Source organism: Ichthyophthirius multifiliis, assembly GCF_000220395.1.
Source record: "Ichthyophthirius multifiliis unplaced genomic scaffold scaff_1120509251024, whole genome shotgun sequence".
Lineage (NCBI taxonomy): Eukaryota > Ciliophora > Oligohymenophorea > Hymenostomatida > Ichthyophthirius > Ichthyophthirius multifiliis.
This window is the reverse complement of record NW_004086274.1, coordinates 1-15,245: the sequence shown is the minus strand read 5'-3', so window position 1 is coordinate 15,245 and position 15,245 is coordinate 1. Positions and strand designations below refer to the sequence as shown.

Below are 15,245 nucleotides of genomic sequence, written 5' to 3'. Positions count from 1 at the left end.
ATAGGAATAAAGTGTAGATTATGATATTATATGAAAAAATAAATATATATAAATAAATATATATATATATATATGTAAATATATATATATTTAAATAATTTTATATATAATAAATATACATATAAATATTTTTTTATTTGTATAAATATATTTATTCAAAATTTAGTTTTATTTTTATAATTATCATAATTTTTTTTTATTATAAATATATAATGAAATTATTTTAATATTAAACAATTTAAATTTTTTAATCTTTTATTTTACATTAGCGTATTTGTCATTTTTTTTAATCAAATTTTTTTTTTTCGATAAATTTAACATTTATAAAATGTTATATTAACAATCATTTTTTAATTTATTCTTTTAAAATTTTTTTGTCTTATTATTCTTAATATTTTTTCTATTAAATTAAGGTTAATCTTATTCTTACTTAATAACTAATATTATTTTAGAATTCATATTTTTATAAAGAAATTTAGTTTATTGTATAATAAATATTAAATCTTTAATTTATTTAAACTTCAAAATATTAATTATTTAATTTAATTAGATTTAATTTAAGTATAATTTTCTATTTATAAAAAAATTTCGAATTCTATTGTTTTTTAATATTCATATATTATATTATTAGAATTTATGATTTATATTATAGGTAAATAAAAAAAGCTTTAAAAAAATAGGTATTAATAATATTTATCAATATTTTTAAATTTAAATTAATTTATAAGTGGTTGCATTAAAAAGTATTTTTTTAAAAACTTAAATTTATATATATTATAATTTAAATTTTTTAAAATTTATGAGCTTAAATACCTACTACTATTATAAAAGTATAGAACAATTAAAAAATTTAATTTTATATATAAAATGATTATTTTAATATATATAAGATTTAATTATATAAAAAATTTTTATTATTTTTTGAAAGATTCATGTGTTTTAATTTTTGATATTAATTAAAATTTGATAGTTTTATACAATTAAATTTAAAATAAAATAAGCAAACAAGTGAGTTTTATGTTTATATTTTTTTGTTATATTAAAGATTTTTATAAATTTAATTTTTAAATGTTTTAAATGAAGAAAAGAAATTATTTTTAATTTCAATAGATAATATATAAGTTTAATATTAAAATATATATATAATATATTATATATATTTATATATATATATATTTATATTTATATATATAATTTTATTACTTTTACAATAAAATAATTATAATATTTGAGTTTATATTTATTACTGTAATAATTTAATAAATTAATATATATTTAATTAAAAATAATTAATTTAATAATTTTTATTAATATTACTTTAATATAAAAAAATTATAAAAAATAACATAACAAAATTTAATAACTTTTTAAAAAAATATATAAATTTTATGAAATAATAAAAAATCTATAATTTAAATTATTTATTAAAAAATTATAATATATTTTTTTGTTTATCTTTTATTTATATTTTTATAAATTTTTTTTTTTAAAAAAAGTTATTTTAATAAAAATTAAAATGTAAAAAAAAAAAAATCTTTTTTTGTGTCTATTAAATATATAAAAATAAATACTTTTATTTTGAATTAAAGAATAAAATAAAATTAAATATAAATCAATATAAAAAAAATTAGAAAATAAGAAACAAAATACTAAATGCAAGGTATTCTAAAATATAAATAATAAAAAAATTATGAATCCATATAAAAAGGTTAATATTAAATCCCTACGCCTCCTCCTCCACTCCCTGTAGTAGCAATGCCATAAAAAATGGCCCAACATCCCCAACGTCCTGTAATGTAGGAGGAAATATTAGACGATAAAATCAAGAAATGGCGCTAAATGAATCAAAAGCGTTACGAATAAAAGCGCAAATTTGGTTATGTAGATATTTAAAAAGAGAAAATGCCTCCCGAAATATTGCGGTAAACTATATATATCTATAAATATATAATAAAAAAAAAAAAACAGAAAAGTAATAAAAGACCATGGTGATATGTCTTCAAAGAAATTTAGACATGATAAACGAGTATATTTAGGCGCTTTAAAATACATACCGCATGCCGTATATAAATTATTAGAAAATATGCCTATGCCTTGGGAATAAGTACGTTATGTCAAAGTATTATATCATATAACGGGCGCCATAACATTTGCAAACGAAATTCCATTTGTAATCGAGCCAGTTTACATAGCTCAATGGGGTACAATGTGGATAATGATGAGACGAGAGAAAAAAGACCGAAAGCATTTCAAAAGAATGAGATTTCCTCCCTTTGATGATGAAGAACCTCCCTTAGATTATGGCGACAATGTCCTCCATGTAGAGCCTTAGGACCCAATTTAAATGGAATTAGACGAAGTTGACGACAATTCAGTTTTTGATTGGTTTTATGACCACAGGCCTTTATAATTTACTAAAATGGTAAACGGATAATCATATAAAAAATGGCATTTACCGCTCGAAGTAATGTCTAATTTATAAAGACTAGCAAATTAATTACTTAGTGATATAGTTGATTAAAATTTCTTCCATCTTTTCGATGCTAAATCCTTTTATACTGCCAAAGCTTTAAATATGGCTATCCCTGGAGGCCCTAAATTCGAGCCTCTATATAGAGATTTGGAAGAAGATGACGACTGGAACGAATTTAATGATTTAAATAAAATAATAATAAGGCAATAAATAAGAACAGAATATAAAATAGCATTCCCTTTCTTATATAATTCAAGGCCTAGAAGAGTCGCAATAGCCCCTTACCACTACCCTTCCTGTTGTTATATAAAATAAGAAGACATAGAACTCCCAACATATTATTTCGATCCAATAATAAACCCTATATCGGCCTATAGAACCGAAAAAAACAAAGACTCAATAACTACAGAAATTGAATAAGATGATCTCGATCTAGAAGAAATCGAAATGCCCGAATTTTTTCAACCCTTCCTAAATGAAGAAGAATTATTTACATCCTAAACTTCAAACGGATTAGCCCTTTTATGGGCTCCAAAGCCTTTTAATTAAAGAACAGGCCGAAATAGAAGGGCTATAGACATTCCTTTAGTCTCTCCTTGGTTTAAGGAAAGATGTAATCCCGAAAATCCGGTCAAAGTGCGAGTTTCATATCAAAAATTGCTTAAGTGTTGGGTTTTGAATAATTTGCATAAAAGAAAGCCTAAAGCTTAGGTCAAAAGATCCCTTTTTAAGGCTTTTTCATCTACTAAATTTTTCCAATATACAGAACTAGATTGGGTAGAAATTGGCCTTTAAGTCTGCAGATAAGGCTATAATATGTTAAATTTATTAATTCACAGAAAAAATTTAAATTATCTACATTTGGACTACAATTTTAATTTGAAACCAGTCAAAACATTAACTACAAAGGAAAGAAAAAAATCCAGATTTGGAAACGCTTTCCATTTATGTCGAGAAGTACTACGTTTAGTCAAACTAGTAGTCGATTCTCACGTCTAATATAGACTAGGCTATGTCGATGCATTTTAATTAGCAGATGGACTTTAGTATGTATTCGCCCATGTGGGTCAATTAACAGGCATGTACAGGTATAAATATAAGCTTATGAGGTAAATTAGAATGTGCAAAGACCTAAAGCATCTTATATATTACAGATTTAATACAGGTCCAGTCGGAAAAGGGCCAGGATGTGGTTTTTGGGCTCCTATGTGGAGAGTTTGGTTATTTTTTATGAGAGGAATCATCCCCTTATTAGAAAGATGGCTAGGAAATCTACTCGCTAGGCAATTTGAGGGTCGGCACTCGAAAGGATCATCTAAATAAGTAACAAAACAAAGAGATGAATCTAACTTTGATTTAGAATTGAGAGCTGCTGTTATGAATAGTATCTCAGATATGATGCCAGAGGGAGTCAAAGCAAATAAAAATAGAACTATTTTATAACATCTTTCTGAAGCATGGAGATGCTGGAAGGCTAATATTCCATGGAAAGTCCCCGGAATGCCTGTTCCTATTGAAAATATGATACTTAGATATGTAAAATAAAAAGCTGATTGGTGGACTAATGCAGCATATTATAACAGAGAAAGAATTAGAAGAGGAGCTACTGTAGATAAAACTGTTTGTAAAAAAAATATGGGAAGATTAACTAGACTTTTCCTTAAAAATGAATAAGAAAGATAACATAATTATCTTAAGGATGGTCCTTATTTATAACCAGATGAGGTAATAAATATATATAATATTTTAGATGTATTTATAAATATATAAGGCTGTTTCTATTTATACATTACTTGTACATTGGTTAGAATCAAGAAAATTTATGCATATTCCATTTCCTCCTATTAATTATAAACATGACACTAAATTATTCGTTTTAGCTTTAGAAAGACTGAAAGAATCTTACTCAGTTAAAAGCAGACTCAATTAAAGTTAAAGAGAAGAATTAGCTTTAATCGAGTAAGCTTACGATAATCCACATGAAGCCTTAACTAGGGTAAAAAGACAACTATTAACATAAAGGTAATTTAAAGAAGTTACAATTGAATTTATGGATTTATATTCACATTTAGTCCCCGTATATGATATTGACCCTATGGAGAAAATAACTGACGCTTATTTAGATTAATACTTATGGTATGAAGCTGATAAAAGAAGATTATTCCCTAATTGGATAAAACCAGCTGATTCGGAAGTAAATATAAATGAAAATAATTATGTATATATATATATATATAGCCCCCACCATTACTAGTATATAAATGGTGTTAAGGAATAAATAACCTATATGGTGTTTGGGATACCAGTGATAACTAATGCCTTGTCTTATTAGAAAGTAAATTCGAAAAAGTCTACGAGAAAATTGACTTAACATTCCTCAATAGACTTTTAAGATTAATCGTCGACCACAATATAGCCGATTATATGACTGCTAAAAATAACATAGTAATAAATTTTAAAGATATGAATCATACAAACTCATATGGAATAATCCACGGTTTATAATTTGCTTCTTTCCTCTACTAGTTTTACGGCTTGATTCTTGATTTATTAATTTTAGGACTTTCTAGAGCTTCGGAAATTGCCGGGCCTCCAAATTAACCGAATGATTTTATGACTTTTTAAGATATAAGAACTGAGCTTTCTCACCCAATAAAATTATATTGTAGATATATAGACAAATTTTTCATAGTCCTAAGATTCGACGAAGATGAAAGTAAAGAACTCGTATAAAGATATTTAACAGAAAATCCAGATCCAAATAACGAAAATATAGTAGGATACAATAATAAAAAATGCTGGCCTAAAGACTGCAGAATGCGTCTTATGAAACACGATGTGAATCTAGGAAGAGCAGTTTTTTGGGAAATGAAAAACAGACTTCCCAGATGTCTCACCACAATCGAATGGGAGCATTCCTTCTGCTCTGTCTACTCTAAAGACAACCCTAACTTACTATTCAATATGTGCGGCTTCGAAGTCCGTATATTGCCCAAAATAAAAGCCTAAAACGAGACTTTTACACAACGAGATGGCGTTTGGAAGCTCTAAAACGAATCAACAAAGGAAATAACTGCTTAAGTATTTTTACGTGTAGACGATGAGTCTATGAAAAGATTCGAAAACCGAATCCGTTAAATCCTACTAGCCTCTGGAAGTACTACCTTTACCAAAATCGCAAATAAATGGAACACCACATTAATCGGCCTAATGACCTATTTCCGAGAAGCAGTAATCCACACCGAACAAATCCTCGACCTCCTTGTTAAATGCGAAAACAAAATCCAAACACGTATAAAAATTGGCCTAAACTCCAAAATGCCTTCCCGTTTCCCCCCCGTAGTTTTCTACACTCCAAAAGAACTTGGAGGGCTTGGTATGATTTCTATGGGACATATTTTAATTCCACAATCTGACCTAAAATTCTATAGACAAACAGACACTGGAATTTCCCATTTCCGTGCCGGAATGTCCCACGAAGAAGACTAATTAATTCCAAATCTGCACAGATATATATAATCATGGGAATCTGAATTTCTCGATTCTCAAAGAGTTTGGGCTGAATACGCACTTAAAAAACAAGAAGCCCTCTCCCAAAACAGGCGTCTTACTATAGACGAATTAATGGAAAGTTGGGATCATGGTATTCCCCGTATAAATACACTTTTCCAAAAAGATAGACTTACACTAGCCTATGATAAGGGTTGGAGAGTACGATAAGACTTCAAACAGTACTAAATTCTCAAATAGAACCCTTTCTGGTGGACTCATACTAAACATGACGGTAAATTATGGAATTTAAATCACTATAGAACTGATATGATATAAGCTTTAGGTGGTGTCGAAGGTATATTAGAGCATACATTATTTAAAGGTACCTACTTTACAACCTGGGAGGGTCTTTTTTGGGAAAAGGCATCAGGTTTCGAAGAATCAATGAAATATAAAAAACTCACACATGCCCAAAGAAGTGGTTTGAATTAAATTCCAAATAGAAGATTTACTCTTTGGTGGTCTCCTACAATTAATAGAGCTAACGTATATATAGGATTTTAAGTATAATTAGATTTGACTGGTATATTTATGCATGGTAAAATCCCTACACTAAAGATATCTCTGATATAGATTTTCAGAGCCCATTTATGGTAAAAAATACACGAATCAGTAGTAATGGACATGTGTCAAGTCTTTGATATGGAACTAGAGTCTTTAAATATCGAAACAGTTCAAAAAGAAACCATACATCCTAGAAAATCATATAAAATGAACTCTTCATGTGCAGATATTCTCCTCTATGCATCCTTTAAATGGCCCATAAGTAAACCTTCTCTGCTGCATGAATAAAAAGACTCCTACGACGGTACTACAGCTAATAAATATTGGATTGACATATAATTAAGATGGGGAGATTATGATTCTCATGATATTGAAAGATATGCTAGAGCGAAATTTCTAGACTATACAAACGACAATATATCAATTTATCCGTCCCCTAATGGCTGTTTGATTGCAATTGACTTAGCGTACAATTTACATTCAGCCTTCGGGACATGGTTTGAAGGAGGAAAAGCCTTAATTTTATAAGCAATGAACAAAATCATGAAATGTAATCCGGCTTTATATGTTTTAAGAGAAAGAATTAGAAAAGGACTGTAATTATATTCTTCAGAACCCACAGAACCATATTTATCCTCTTCCAATTATTCCGAACTTTTTTCAAATTAAACTATTTGGTTTGTCGATGATACTAATGTCTATAGAGTCACTATCCATAAAACCTAGGAAGGAAATCTAACTACTAAACCTATTAATGGTGGTATTTTTATCTTTAATCCCAGAACAGGTGAACTTTTCTTAAAAATTATCCATACTTCAGTTTGGGCAGGTTAAAAGCGTCTAGGTTAATTAGCTAAATGGAAAACTGCTGAAGAAGTAAATATATATATATATATAAGTTATACATATATATATATATATATATAATAGGTTGCAGCATTAATTAGAGCACTCCCGGTAGAAGAGTAACCTCGTTAAATTATAGTCACAAGAAAAGGTATGTTAGATCCTTTAGAAGTTCATCTATTAGATTTCCCTAATATAGTAATAAAAGGCAGTGAAATGTAACTACCTTTCCAATCATGTTTAAAAATCGAAAAACTAGGAGATTTAATACTAAAAGCTACTGAACCCTAGATGGTAGTTTTTAATTTGTATGACAATTGGCTTTCCACATGCTCTTCTTTTACAGCTTTTTCGCGTCTTATTCTAATTTTAAGAGCCCTACATGTAAATATAGACAAAGCCAGAATGATACTAAAGCCAAATAAATAAGTAATAACGCAACCAAACCATATATGGCCTTCTTTAACTGACGATGAATGGGTTAAAGTAGAAGTTGAATTAAAAAACCTTATACTAGCCGACTATGCTAAAAAAAACAACGTAAATGTAACCGCATTAACACAAATGGAAATAAGAGATATAATTTTAGGTTAAGAAATGGCACCTCCCTCTATGAAAGACGAATAAATAAAAGATGTCGAAAAACAACATAAAGAAGCCGCCCATCAAACTGAAGTAACTGTCAAAACAACAAATGTTCTTGGGGAAGAAATAACCGTCACTGTCTAAAAACCTTACGAATAACAATAATTTAAATCACACGCCAATTGGAGAATAAAAGCAATTTCCGCTACTAATCTACACCTAAGAGCTAAACATATATACGTAAATTCTGATGATATCCAAGAATCCGGGTTCACATATATTCTCCCCAAAAATATCCTCGAAAAATTCATTTCTATAGCCGATTTTGGTACTTAAATAGGTGGATATATGTACGGAATATCCCCTCCAGGCCATCCTCATGTTAAAGAAGTTAGATGTATAATCATGGTCCCTTAAATAGGAAGTAAAGATTCAGTTACTTTCCCTTAATTAATGCCTGATTCTGAATATTTGAAATATTTGGAACCTTTAGGTTGGTTACATACGTAACCTGAAGGTATATCTATTATATCCATATATGTTTATATATAATTTTTTTATATATATATTTATAAATTATTTCTTATTTATTTTTAAGAAAAAATGGCACTTAGTCCTTATGATATTAATTTACATTCTAAAATTTTAAATGAAAACACGGCTTATAATCCTGAATAATGTGTTGTTTTGACAGTTTCATTTACACCAGGTTCTTGTACACTTACAGCTTATAAATTAACTAAATAAGGATATGAATGGGGAAAGAAAAATAAAGACTTATAGGCTACATCAGGATATAATAATACTCATTATGAGAAAACTTAACTATTCTTATCTGATAAAATAAAAGGATTTTTCATGTGTCCTGATAATAGTATTTGGAATTATAATTTTGTAGGTTTAGGTCTTGTTCATACTATGAAATATGCACTTATTTTGGTAAATCCGAAAGATTTTTATAATGAAAATCATAGAGTCAGTCATTTTATTAAGTTTAATAGAACTAATGAAGAAGAAGAATTGGATTTAGTTGAGAATGAAAACTTGTTTGATTGAATTATTTTTATTTATTTAAATAATAAACGAAATATAATATAATATATTATAATATAATTATGTATTTTTAATATTTTTTGTTTTTTTTTTTAATTATAATAAAAATATTTAAAAACAGTATATATTTTTATTTTAAAAAATTGTTCTTTTAATAAAATATAATTAAGGATGTTTCTTGGATTAATACTTGGAATTATTATAGGATATATAATATCAAACTATAGTGTATAAAAATTTCTAGCTAATTTATTAGACTTCACATAAATAGATAATTATTAAAAAGTAAAAATAAAATATTATTTTTAAATTTTTTAAAAAAATATATTAAAGTTTTAAATTTTCGCATTATTCATATTATCTATAATTGCATTTATATTTATAGTATTAATACCAGTAAAGAAAATTGTTAATAGTAAATTAAATTTATTTAAGTTTTAATTTAAAAAAATTAAATAATAATTAAAGGTTTTTTAGATATAGAAAAATGTAAAATATCAAAAAATAAAAGAGAAGGTGTTTTTGTATAATAAGACAATAAATGATCTTTATTTTATTAATTTAGAGTTAAAAACAAAATTATTAATGTTTAAAATTTAATTATTAATATATATATGTATATTGTATATTATAATTTGTATATAAATTTTAAAATAAAAATATTATTTAATATGATATAAAATCAAAAAGATAAATTCTAATTAATTTATTTATTTATGTTTATTAATTTTCGTAATTAATTTGCATGTTTAAATAAAAAAAAAATGTATTAAATATTAATATCTAATATTAATTCTATATGTTAAAAAATAATTTTTACTTAAAGAATATTTTTTTATTTTATAAATTAAGCTTTTTAAGAGACTACTTTTTTAAAAAAAATCCATAAAAATTTTAAATTAATAGAAATATTTTTTATATTTTAAATATATATATGCTTTCATATATTTTATTATAAATTGAATAAATCTGAAATAATTGTTAATTAAGGTTAGGAATATAAATTTATTTTTATAATAAAAAAAAAGATATATATGATTAAATATATATTAAAAACCAAAACTTTAATTTATATATGTTTTTATTTATATACTTATAGAAATAAATAACTATAACTTTATGTAGTTAAAATCAATAAATTTTTTAAATTAATAGCTTTTTTATCTAAAATATGATATATTTTTTTGTTATAAAAGATATTTTATAAATGCATATTTAATTTTTAATAAAAAAAAAAAATGACAAAAGTATAAATAATTTTATAATTTTTAAAGATATTATTAAAAATAACATTTATACAAAAATAATATATATTTATACTTAATTTGTAATTTCTTATAATAATATAATATTTAATAATAAAATAAAATATAAAATGAAATTTTTTTATAAAGAATTTAAATATAAAATATCTATCAATAAAATAAAAATATACTTTTCTAAATAAATTAATTTTTTTTTTTTATATTATATTCCATTAATTTTTATAAATAAAATTAAGATACAATAATTTATTTTAGTTATAAAAATAAACTAATAAATATATCATTATTTTTGTATTAAATATTTTATTTGACATACAAAAAGCTTAATTTTTTTGGTATTCATTTAAATAAAAGTATTTTTATTTTAAACCAGATTAATTTTAGACATAACATATGATATAAAATTATAAATTAAAAAAAAAAAAAAAAATTGGCTTTAAACAATTAATAAAATCTAATTATGTATAAATATTCATATGAAAATTTATATAATTAAAATAATTATATTTTTTATGCAACTAATAAAGTCATTTATATATTTTTTCGAAAAATTCCATATATTTTATTAATAATTAATATATTTTGCTTTTGAATTTTCTATAAATAATTTTAGTTTTATACTTCTATCATAAAAATATTTAATGATTTTAAAGTAGAAAATAAAAACTATTTTATTGGATTAATAATTAAAAATAATAGCGTGGGGGCAGTTAAAATAATTTAAAACAAAGTTATAAAATTTCTATAAGATATTCAAAAATTAAAATAAATTATAATAATAATAAAAAAAATCAATATGAATAAAGTCTTAACCTTATTATTTGTCTCTACTATATTACTTACTGGAGTATTCATTCACTTAAATAAAGAATAAAAGTCTTCATAATAATACTTTTTACAAAAAAGATAAAATAATCATAGTTCTTTCAAGACTTATTAATAAGGAACTTATTCATATTTTGCTTTCGAAAGAGAATGGCCTGGTACAGTTTGTAAAATCAACAATTGCTAATAGGATTACCTCGGAGATTTCGATGGAAAAAACTTCAATATTCACGGATTATGGCCAAATGGTATAGAGGATGACTAATGCGGTTATCCTTAAAATTGCGGACATGAATCTTTCAGTTATACAGAGTTGAATAGTAATACAATAAATTTAATGAGAAAATACTGGAATGGTTTATATAATAGTAATAATGTTTTCATCTAACATGAATGGAGAAAACACGGTACTTGCTTTGAAGGAGATTAGTAATCTTATTTCTCTACAGTATTAGAATTACATGATAGATATAACCCCATTTCAGCACTTGCCTAAAGTTAAATTAGTCCTAATAATGATAAGGGTTATAAACTTAAAGATATTAAATAGAGCTTAGAAAATAGCTTCGGTGGATCTGTTATTGTTAAATGTAAAAAAATTAATGGAGTTTAAATGCTTTATGCAATCGATATGACTATTTCTAAAGAATATAATGTTATTGATAACCCTTGTAAAAAACGTGCAATACAAAATTAACATTGTGATGAAGAATAACTTATTATTATACCGACATATTGAGATATGAATAAATTAATTATTAAAAAAAAAAAATTTTAAATTAAAAATTAATATTATAGATAAATCTTTTATAATTTTTAGATAAAGTTATTTTTTAAATATAAAAAAATAAAAAAAAAATCGATTTTAATAGATTTTTATTATTAATATGTGAAAATTTTATAAATCTAATATATATATTTTAAATTAATATAAAATATTGTAGATATAAATATATATACATAAATATATATAAATATAAATATATTTATTAAATATACATATATATATATATATACATATATATTTTTAAATTTTTAATTTAATTATTTTATTTATATAGAATAAAAATATTAATTAATTAAATTATTTTTTTTTAATATTAATTTTTTATTTACTTTTTTTATAATTTTTTATTATTAATAATAATATATTCCAAATTTTTGTTTTATTAATTTATTCTTTTTTTTTTTTTTAAATAATTTATATTAAATGTTTACTATATGTATATTATTTTTATTTAATGTAAAAAAATTTTATTTTTATATAAAATCTTTCTAATATTTCTTAATTATATATATATTTGCTTGCTATTTTATTTCTTATTTTTGCATTATCATCAAATTATTTATCTTTTTCTTCATGGATTTCTGTAATTTTTTCTCATTGAGTATTATCGTTGTATTTTTTTTATTAAAATTATATTTATAATTTGCTGTTTTTTCTTTACAATTCATATCTTCTTAATTTTCACCTTTTTTATTTAATTATTTTATTTCTTTAGTCAATTAAACTAAATAGCGCATTAAACCATAAAATAAGCTTAAAAAATCTTAAGATATCCTATATCTATTATAATTTTAATATAAAACTAATATTATCAAGGATTCTTTTTATTTACAAAATTAGCCTTTAATTCTCCGAAATTTTCAAAAATAGCCTAAAGATTCTAAAAATATCATTAAAATCTACTAAAAAATTCAGTTAAAGAAATGATTTATGATAAAGCTAAATAAAATGAGTTAAATATTAATGATTTAGATATTTTTATAAAGGAATTTTTATTATTTGATAAATTAAATCTAAATATTTTATAATATTTAATAAATATAAGGACTTTACATATATAAATCAAAACATATAATTAAATAGTAGAAGTTGACAATTCTAAACAAGTAAATTCATTAAATAATAATAATTTCCGATTATTAAATTAAATAATAACTTGAAAATCTAACAAAATATAAAATTTTACAATAAAATTATATATTTCCAAAAAAAATAAAAATACTTAATAAGGAATGCAAAATATAATAATAAAAAAAATTATTATATATGATTAAAAGAAAAATAAAAATAGAAGTTTTAATAATATTCATCATAGTAAAAATGATTGTAATAATTATTAATAAAAAACTAAAATAAAAAAAAAATCATAATATATTAAGATAATATTAAAAAATAATAAAAATATATATATATTATTTATATATAATTTATTATTTATTATTTTTTATTTATTATTTATTATTTATTATTTATTATTTTTTATTTTTTATTTTTTATTTTTTATTTTTTATTTTTTATTTTTATTTATTATTTTTTTTTTTTTATTTTTATTTTACTTTTAATTTATTATCTATTATAATGATTTATTATTTTATTTTATTTTACTTTTCTTTTTTTTTTCTTTTTTTTTTTTTTTCTTCAGATTTTTTTTTTTTTTTTTTTATTATTATACATAATTTTTTTTTTTTTATCATAGAAATTTAATTTTCATATAATATATATAGATATTTATTATAAACTCATAAACAATATTATATATTAAAAATTATTATTTTTATATACTAAAATTTTATTAATTTTATATACTATAATTTTATTATTTATCATTTTATTAATTTATTAAAATATATAATTAATCATAAAGCATAAATTGATTATTATTAATCAATATAATCTTCAACTTTATCAAAATTTCTAATATTTAAATATTAAGCATTTAAAATGCCTAAGTTTCTTAGCTAGTCAACAAAGAACAAAAAATTATCTAAGAACCATATTTTTTCTATTTATTCTAATTCATTATTTTCTTAATATTTATTATTTTATATATTTAAAATATAGCTGCAATTATGTACATCCATATGTTTTAAAAATGCACAATTATTAAGGTTGTGTATCTTTCCTAAAGAGCAATCATATTATAATTTGCTGAATTTTTTATATATATAATTTGGTACATCAATAAGGATTTTATCATTTTCATCTTATAAATTATTAATTGCTACATATCTATTATTTATTTATTGGAGTTATATATTATCATTGAATCCTATTTATTATTCAAGCAATTATTGTTCTAAATTAATTGTATCTATACCCACTAAATATTAACCATCGGAAAATAAAAGGACTTCACGAGTTTAAGATTCGTCTATAATAAAAGTAGAGTAGAGAAGGATTTTTTTAAAATTCGTGTTTTTATTAGTTAAAATTGAACTGAATTTTAAATTTTGGGTATTTCCAATTAAATCATGCCTTTCGAAACAAAAACGGTTCTATTCTTTCTCATAATAATAATATATTATTTTCTATTCTGTTTAATGGAAAATATAGTCTAGGTTGGGTTTTAATAGAATTTCTTTTATTTGCTTTAATTCAGGAAGCGAATAGAATATTATTTTATTCGATAATTCTACTAATAGTTAATTTTGGGAAGATTAGATTATTTTAAAGTCTTAATCAATGTTTAATTATGATATAATTTCATAGGAATATTAATTTTTTTGTTGTTTTTATTAATTTTCGATGTCTTATTTGCTTTTATTTTATGTTTCTTGTGTTTCACAATTAGCTTTATTTTAAATTTATTCATTCTTTCTTGTTTATTTTTAAATTTAGTCATTTATATCTTTAGTATTGCTAGGAGAAATTTCATTTAAATCATTTTAAAAACTGAAAATATTTTCAAAAGAATTGTTCACAAATGAAAATATTTATTTTGGTTAAGTTTGAAAAATTTTTATCAATTTAATACTTTTATTTTATTTTATTATAAAATAGGCATTCTGTTAATCATTATCTATATTAATTTAAATACAATCTTCAACTTTTTCTAATATTATTTTTATATTATTGGTGGAAATTTTGAATTTATTAGTCATTAAATATATCAATAATAATCCGTAATATATTAAGTATATAAAAAATTAATAATTATTTACTATATTTGTTAATACTAAAAATACTATATTGTATAAGTAAATAAATAACATTAATCTAAAATCTGTCTTGAAAAATATATTCTATGGCAATATTTCAAAATAAAAATACTGTAGATAAATTTTAATTCTAATAATATATACTAGAGTAATTGTTTTTTTTGTAAAATTAACTCAAGCCTAAAGATAATAATATG

General features: G+C 22.3%; 2 protein-coding genes across 2 annotated transcripts, besides 23 other annotated features; both read left to right on the top strand. All coding sequences in view use genetic code 6, as the record gives it.

The window, feature by feature from the left end:
• Nucleotides 1–23: 23 nt before the first annotated feature.
• Nucleotides 24–128: a microsatellite.
• Nucleotides 37–128: a microsatellite.
• Nucleotides 43–90: a microsatellite.
• Nucleotides 43–129: a microsatellite.
• Nucleotides 130–166: 37 nt separating this feature from the next.
• Nucleotides 167–214: a microsatellite.
• Nucleotides 215–842: 628 nt separating this feature from the next.
• Nucleotides 843–903: a microsatellite.
• Nucleotides 904–1,105: 202 nt separating this feature from the next.
• Nucleotides 1,106–1,195: a microsatellite.
• Nucleotides 1,135–1,193: a microsatellite.
• A 56-nt stretch (nucleotides 1,196–1,251) lies between the features above and the next one.
• Nucleotides 1,252–1,301: a microsatellite.
• Nucleotides 1,263–1,323: a microsatellite.
• A 330-nt stretch (nucleotides 1,324–1,653) lies between these two features.
• IMG5_130760 (pre-mRNA processing factor 8, putative) lies at nucleotides 1,654–9,016 on the top strand (the record flags this gene model as incomplete). Its single annotated transcript, XM_004032023.1, has 7 exons — nucleotides 1,654–1,660; nucleotides 1,709–1,922; nucleotides 1,969–4,198; nucleotides 4,245–4,667; nucleotides 4,712–7,405; nucleotides 7,460–8,477; nucleotides 8,559–9,016. The coding sequence occupies 7 exons, from the start codon at nucleotides 1,654–1,656 to the stop codon at nucleotides 9,014–9,016; spliced, it is 7,044 nt and encodes a 2,347-aa protein (XP_004032071.1).
• Nucleotides 7,410–7,455: a microsatellite.
• Nucleotides 8,502–8,531: a microsatellite.
• A 2,058-nt stretch (nucleotides 9,017–11,074) lies between the features above and the next one.
• Nucleotides 11,075–11,842, top strand: IMG5_130750 (ribonuclease t2 family protein, putative; the record flags this gene model as incomplete). Its single annotated transcript, XM_004032022.1, has 1 exon — nucleotides 11,075–11,842. One exon carries the CDS (start codon nucleotides 11,075–11,077, stop codon nucleotides 11,840–11,842), a length of 768 nt encoding a protein of 255 aa, XP_004032070.1.
• Nucleotides 11,843–12,047: 205 nt separating this feature from the next.
• Nucleotides 12,048–12,128: a microsatellite.
• A 59-nt stretch (nucleotides 12,129–12,187) lies between these two features.
• Nucleotides 12,188–12,239: a microsatellite.
• A 1,061-nt stretch (nucleotides 12,240–13,300) lies between these two features.
• Nucleotides 13,301–13,482: a microsatellite.
• Nucleotides 13,316–13,444: a microsatellite.
• Nucleotides 13,316–13,482: a microsatellite.
• Nucleotides 13,366–13,444: a microsatellite.
• A 13-nt stretch (nucleotides 13,483–13,495) lies between the features above and the next one.
• Nucleotides 13,496–13,552: a microsatellite.
• Nucleotides 13,501–13,579: a microsatellite.
• Nucleotides 13,580–13,641: 62 nt separating this feature from the next.
• Nucleotides 13,642–13,712: a microsatellite.
• Nucleotides 13,656–13,712: a microsatellite.
• Nucleotides 13,701–13,730: a microsatellite.
• Between the last annotated feature and the right edge of the window lie 1,515 nt (nucleotides 13,731–15,245).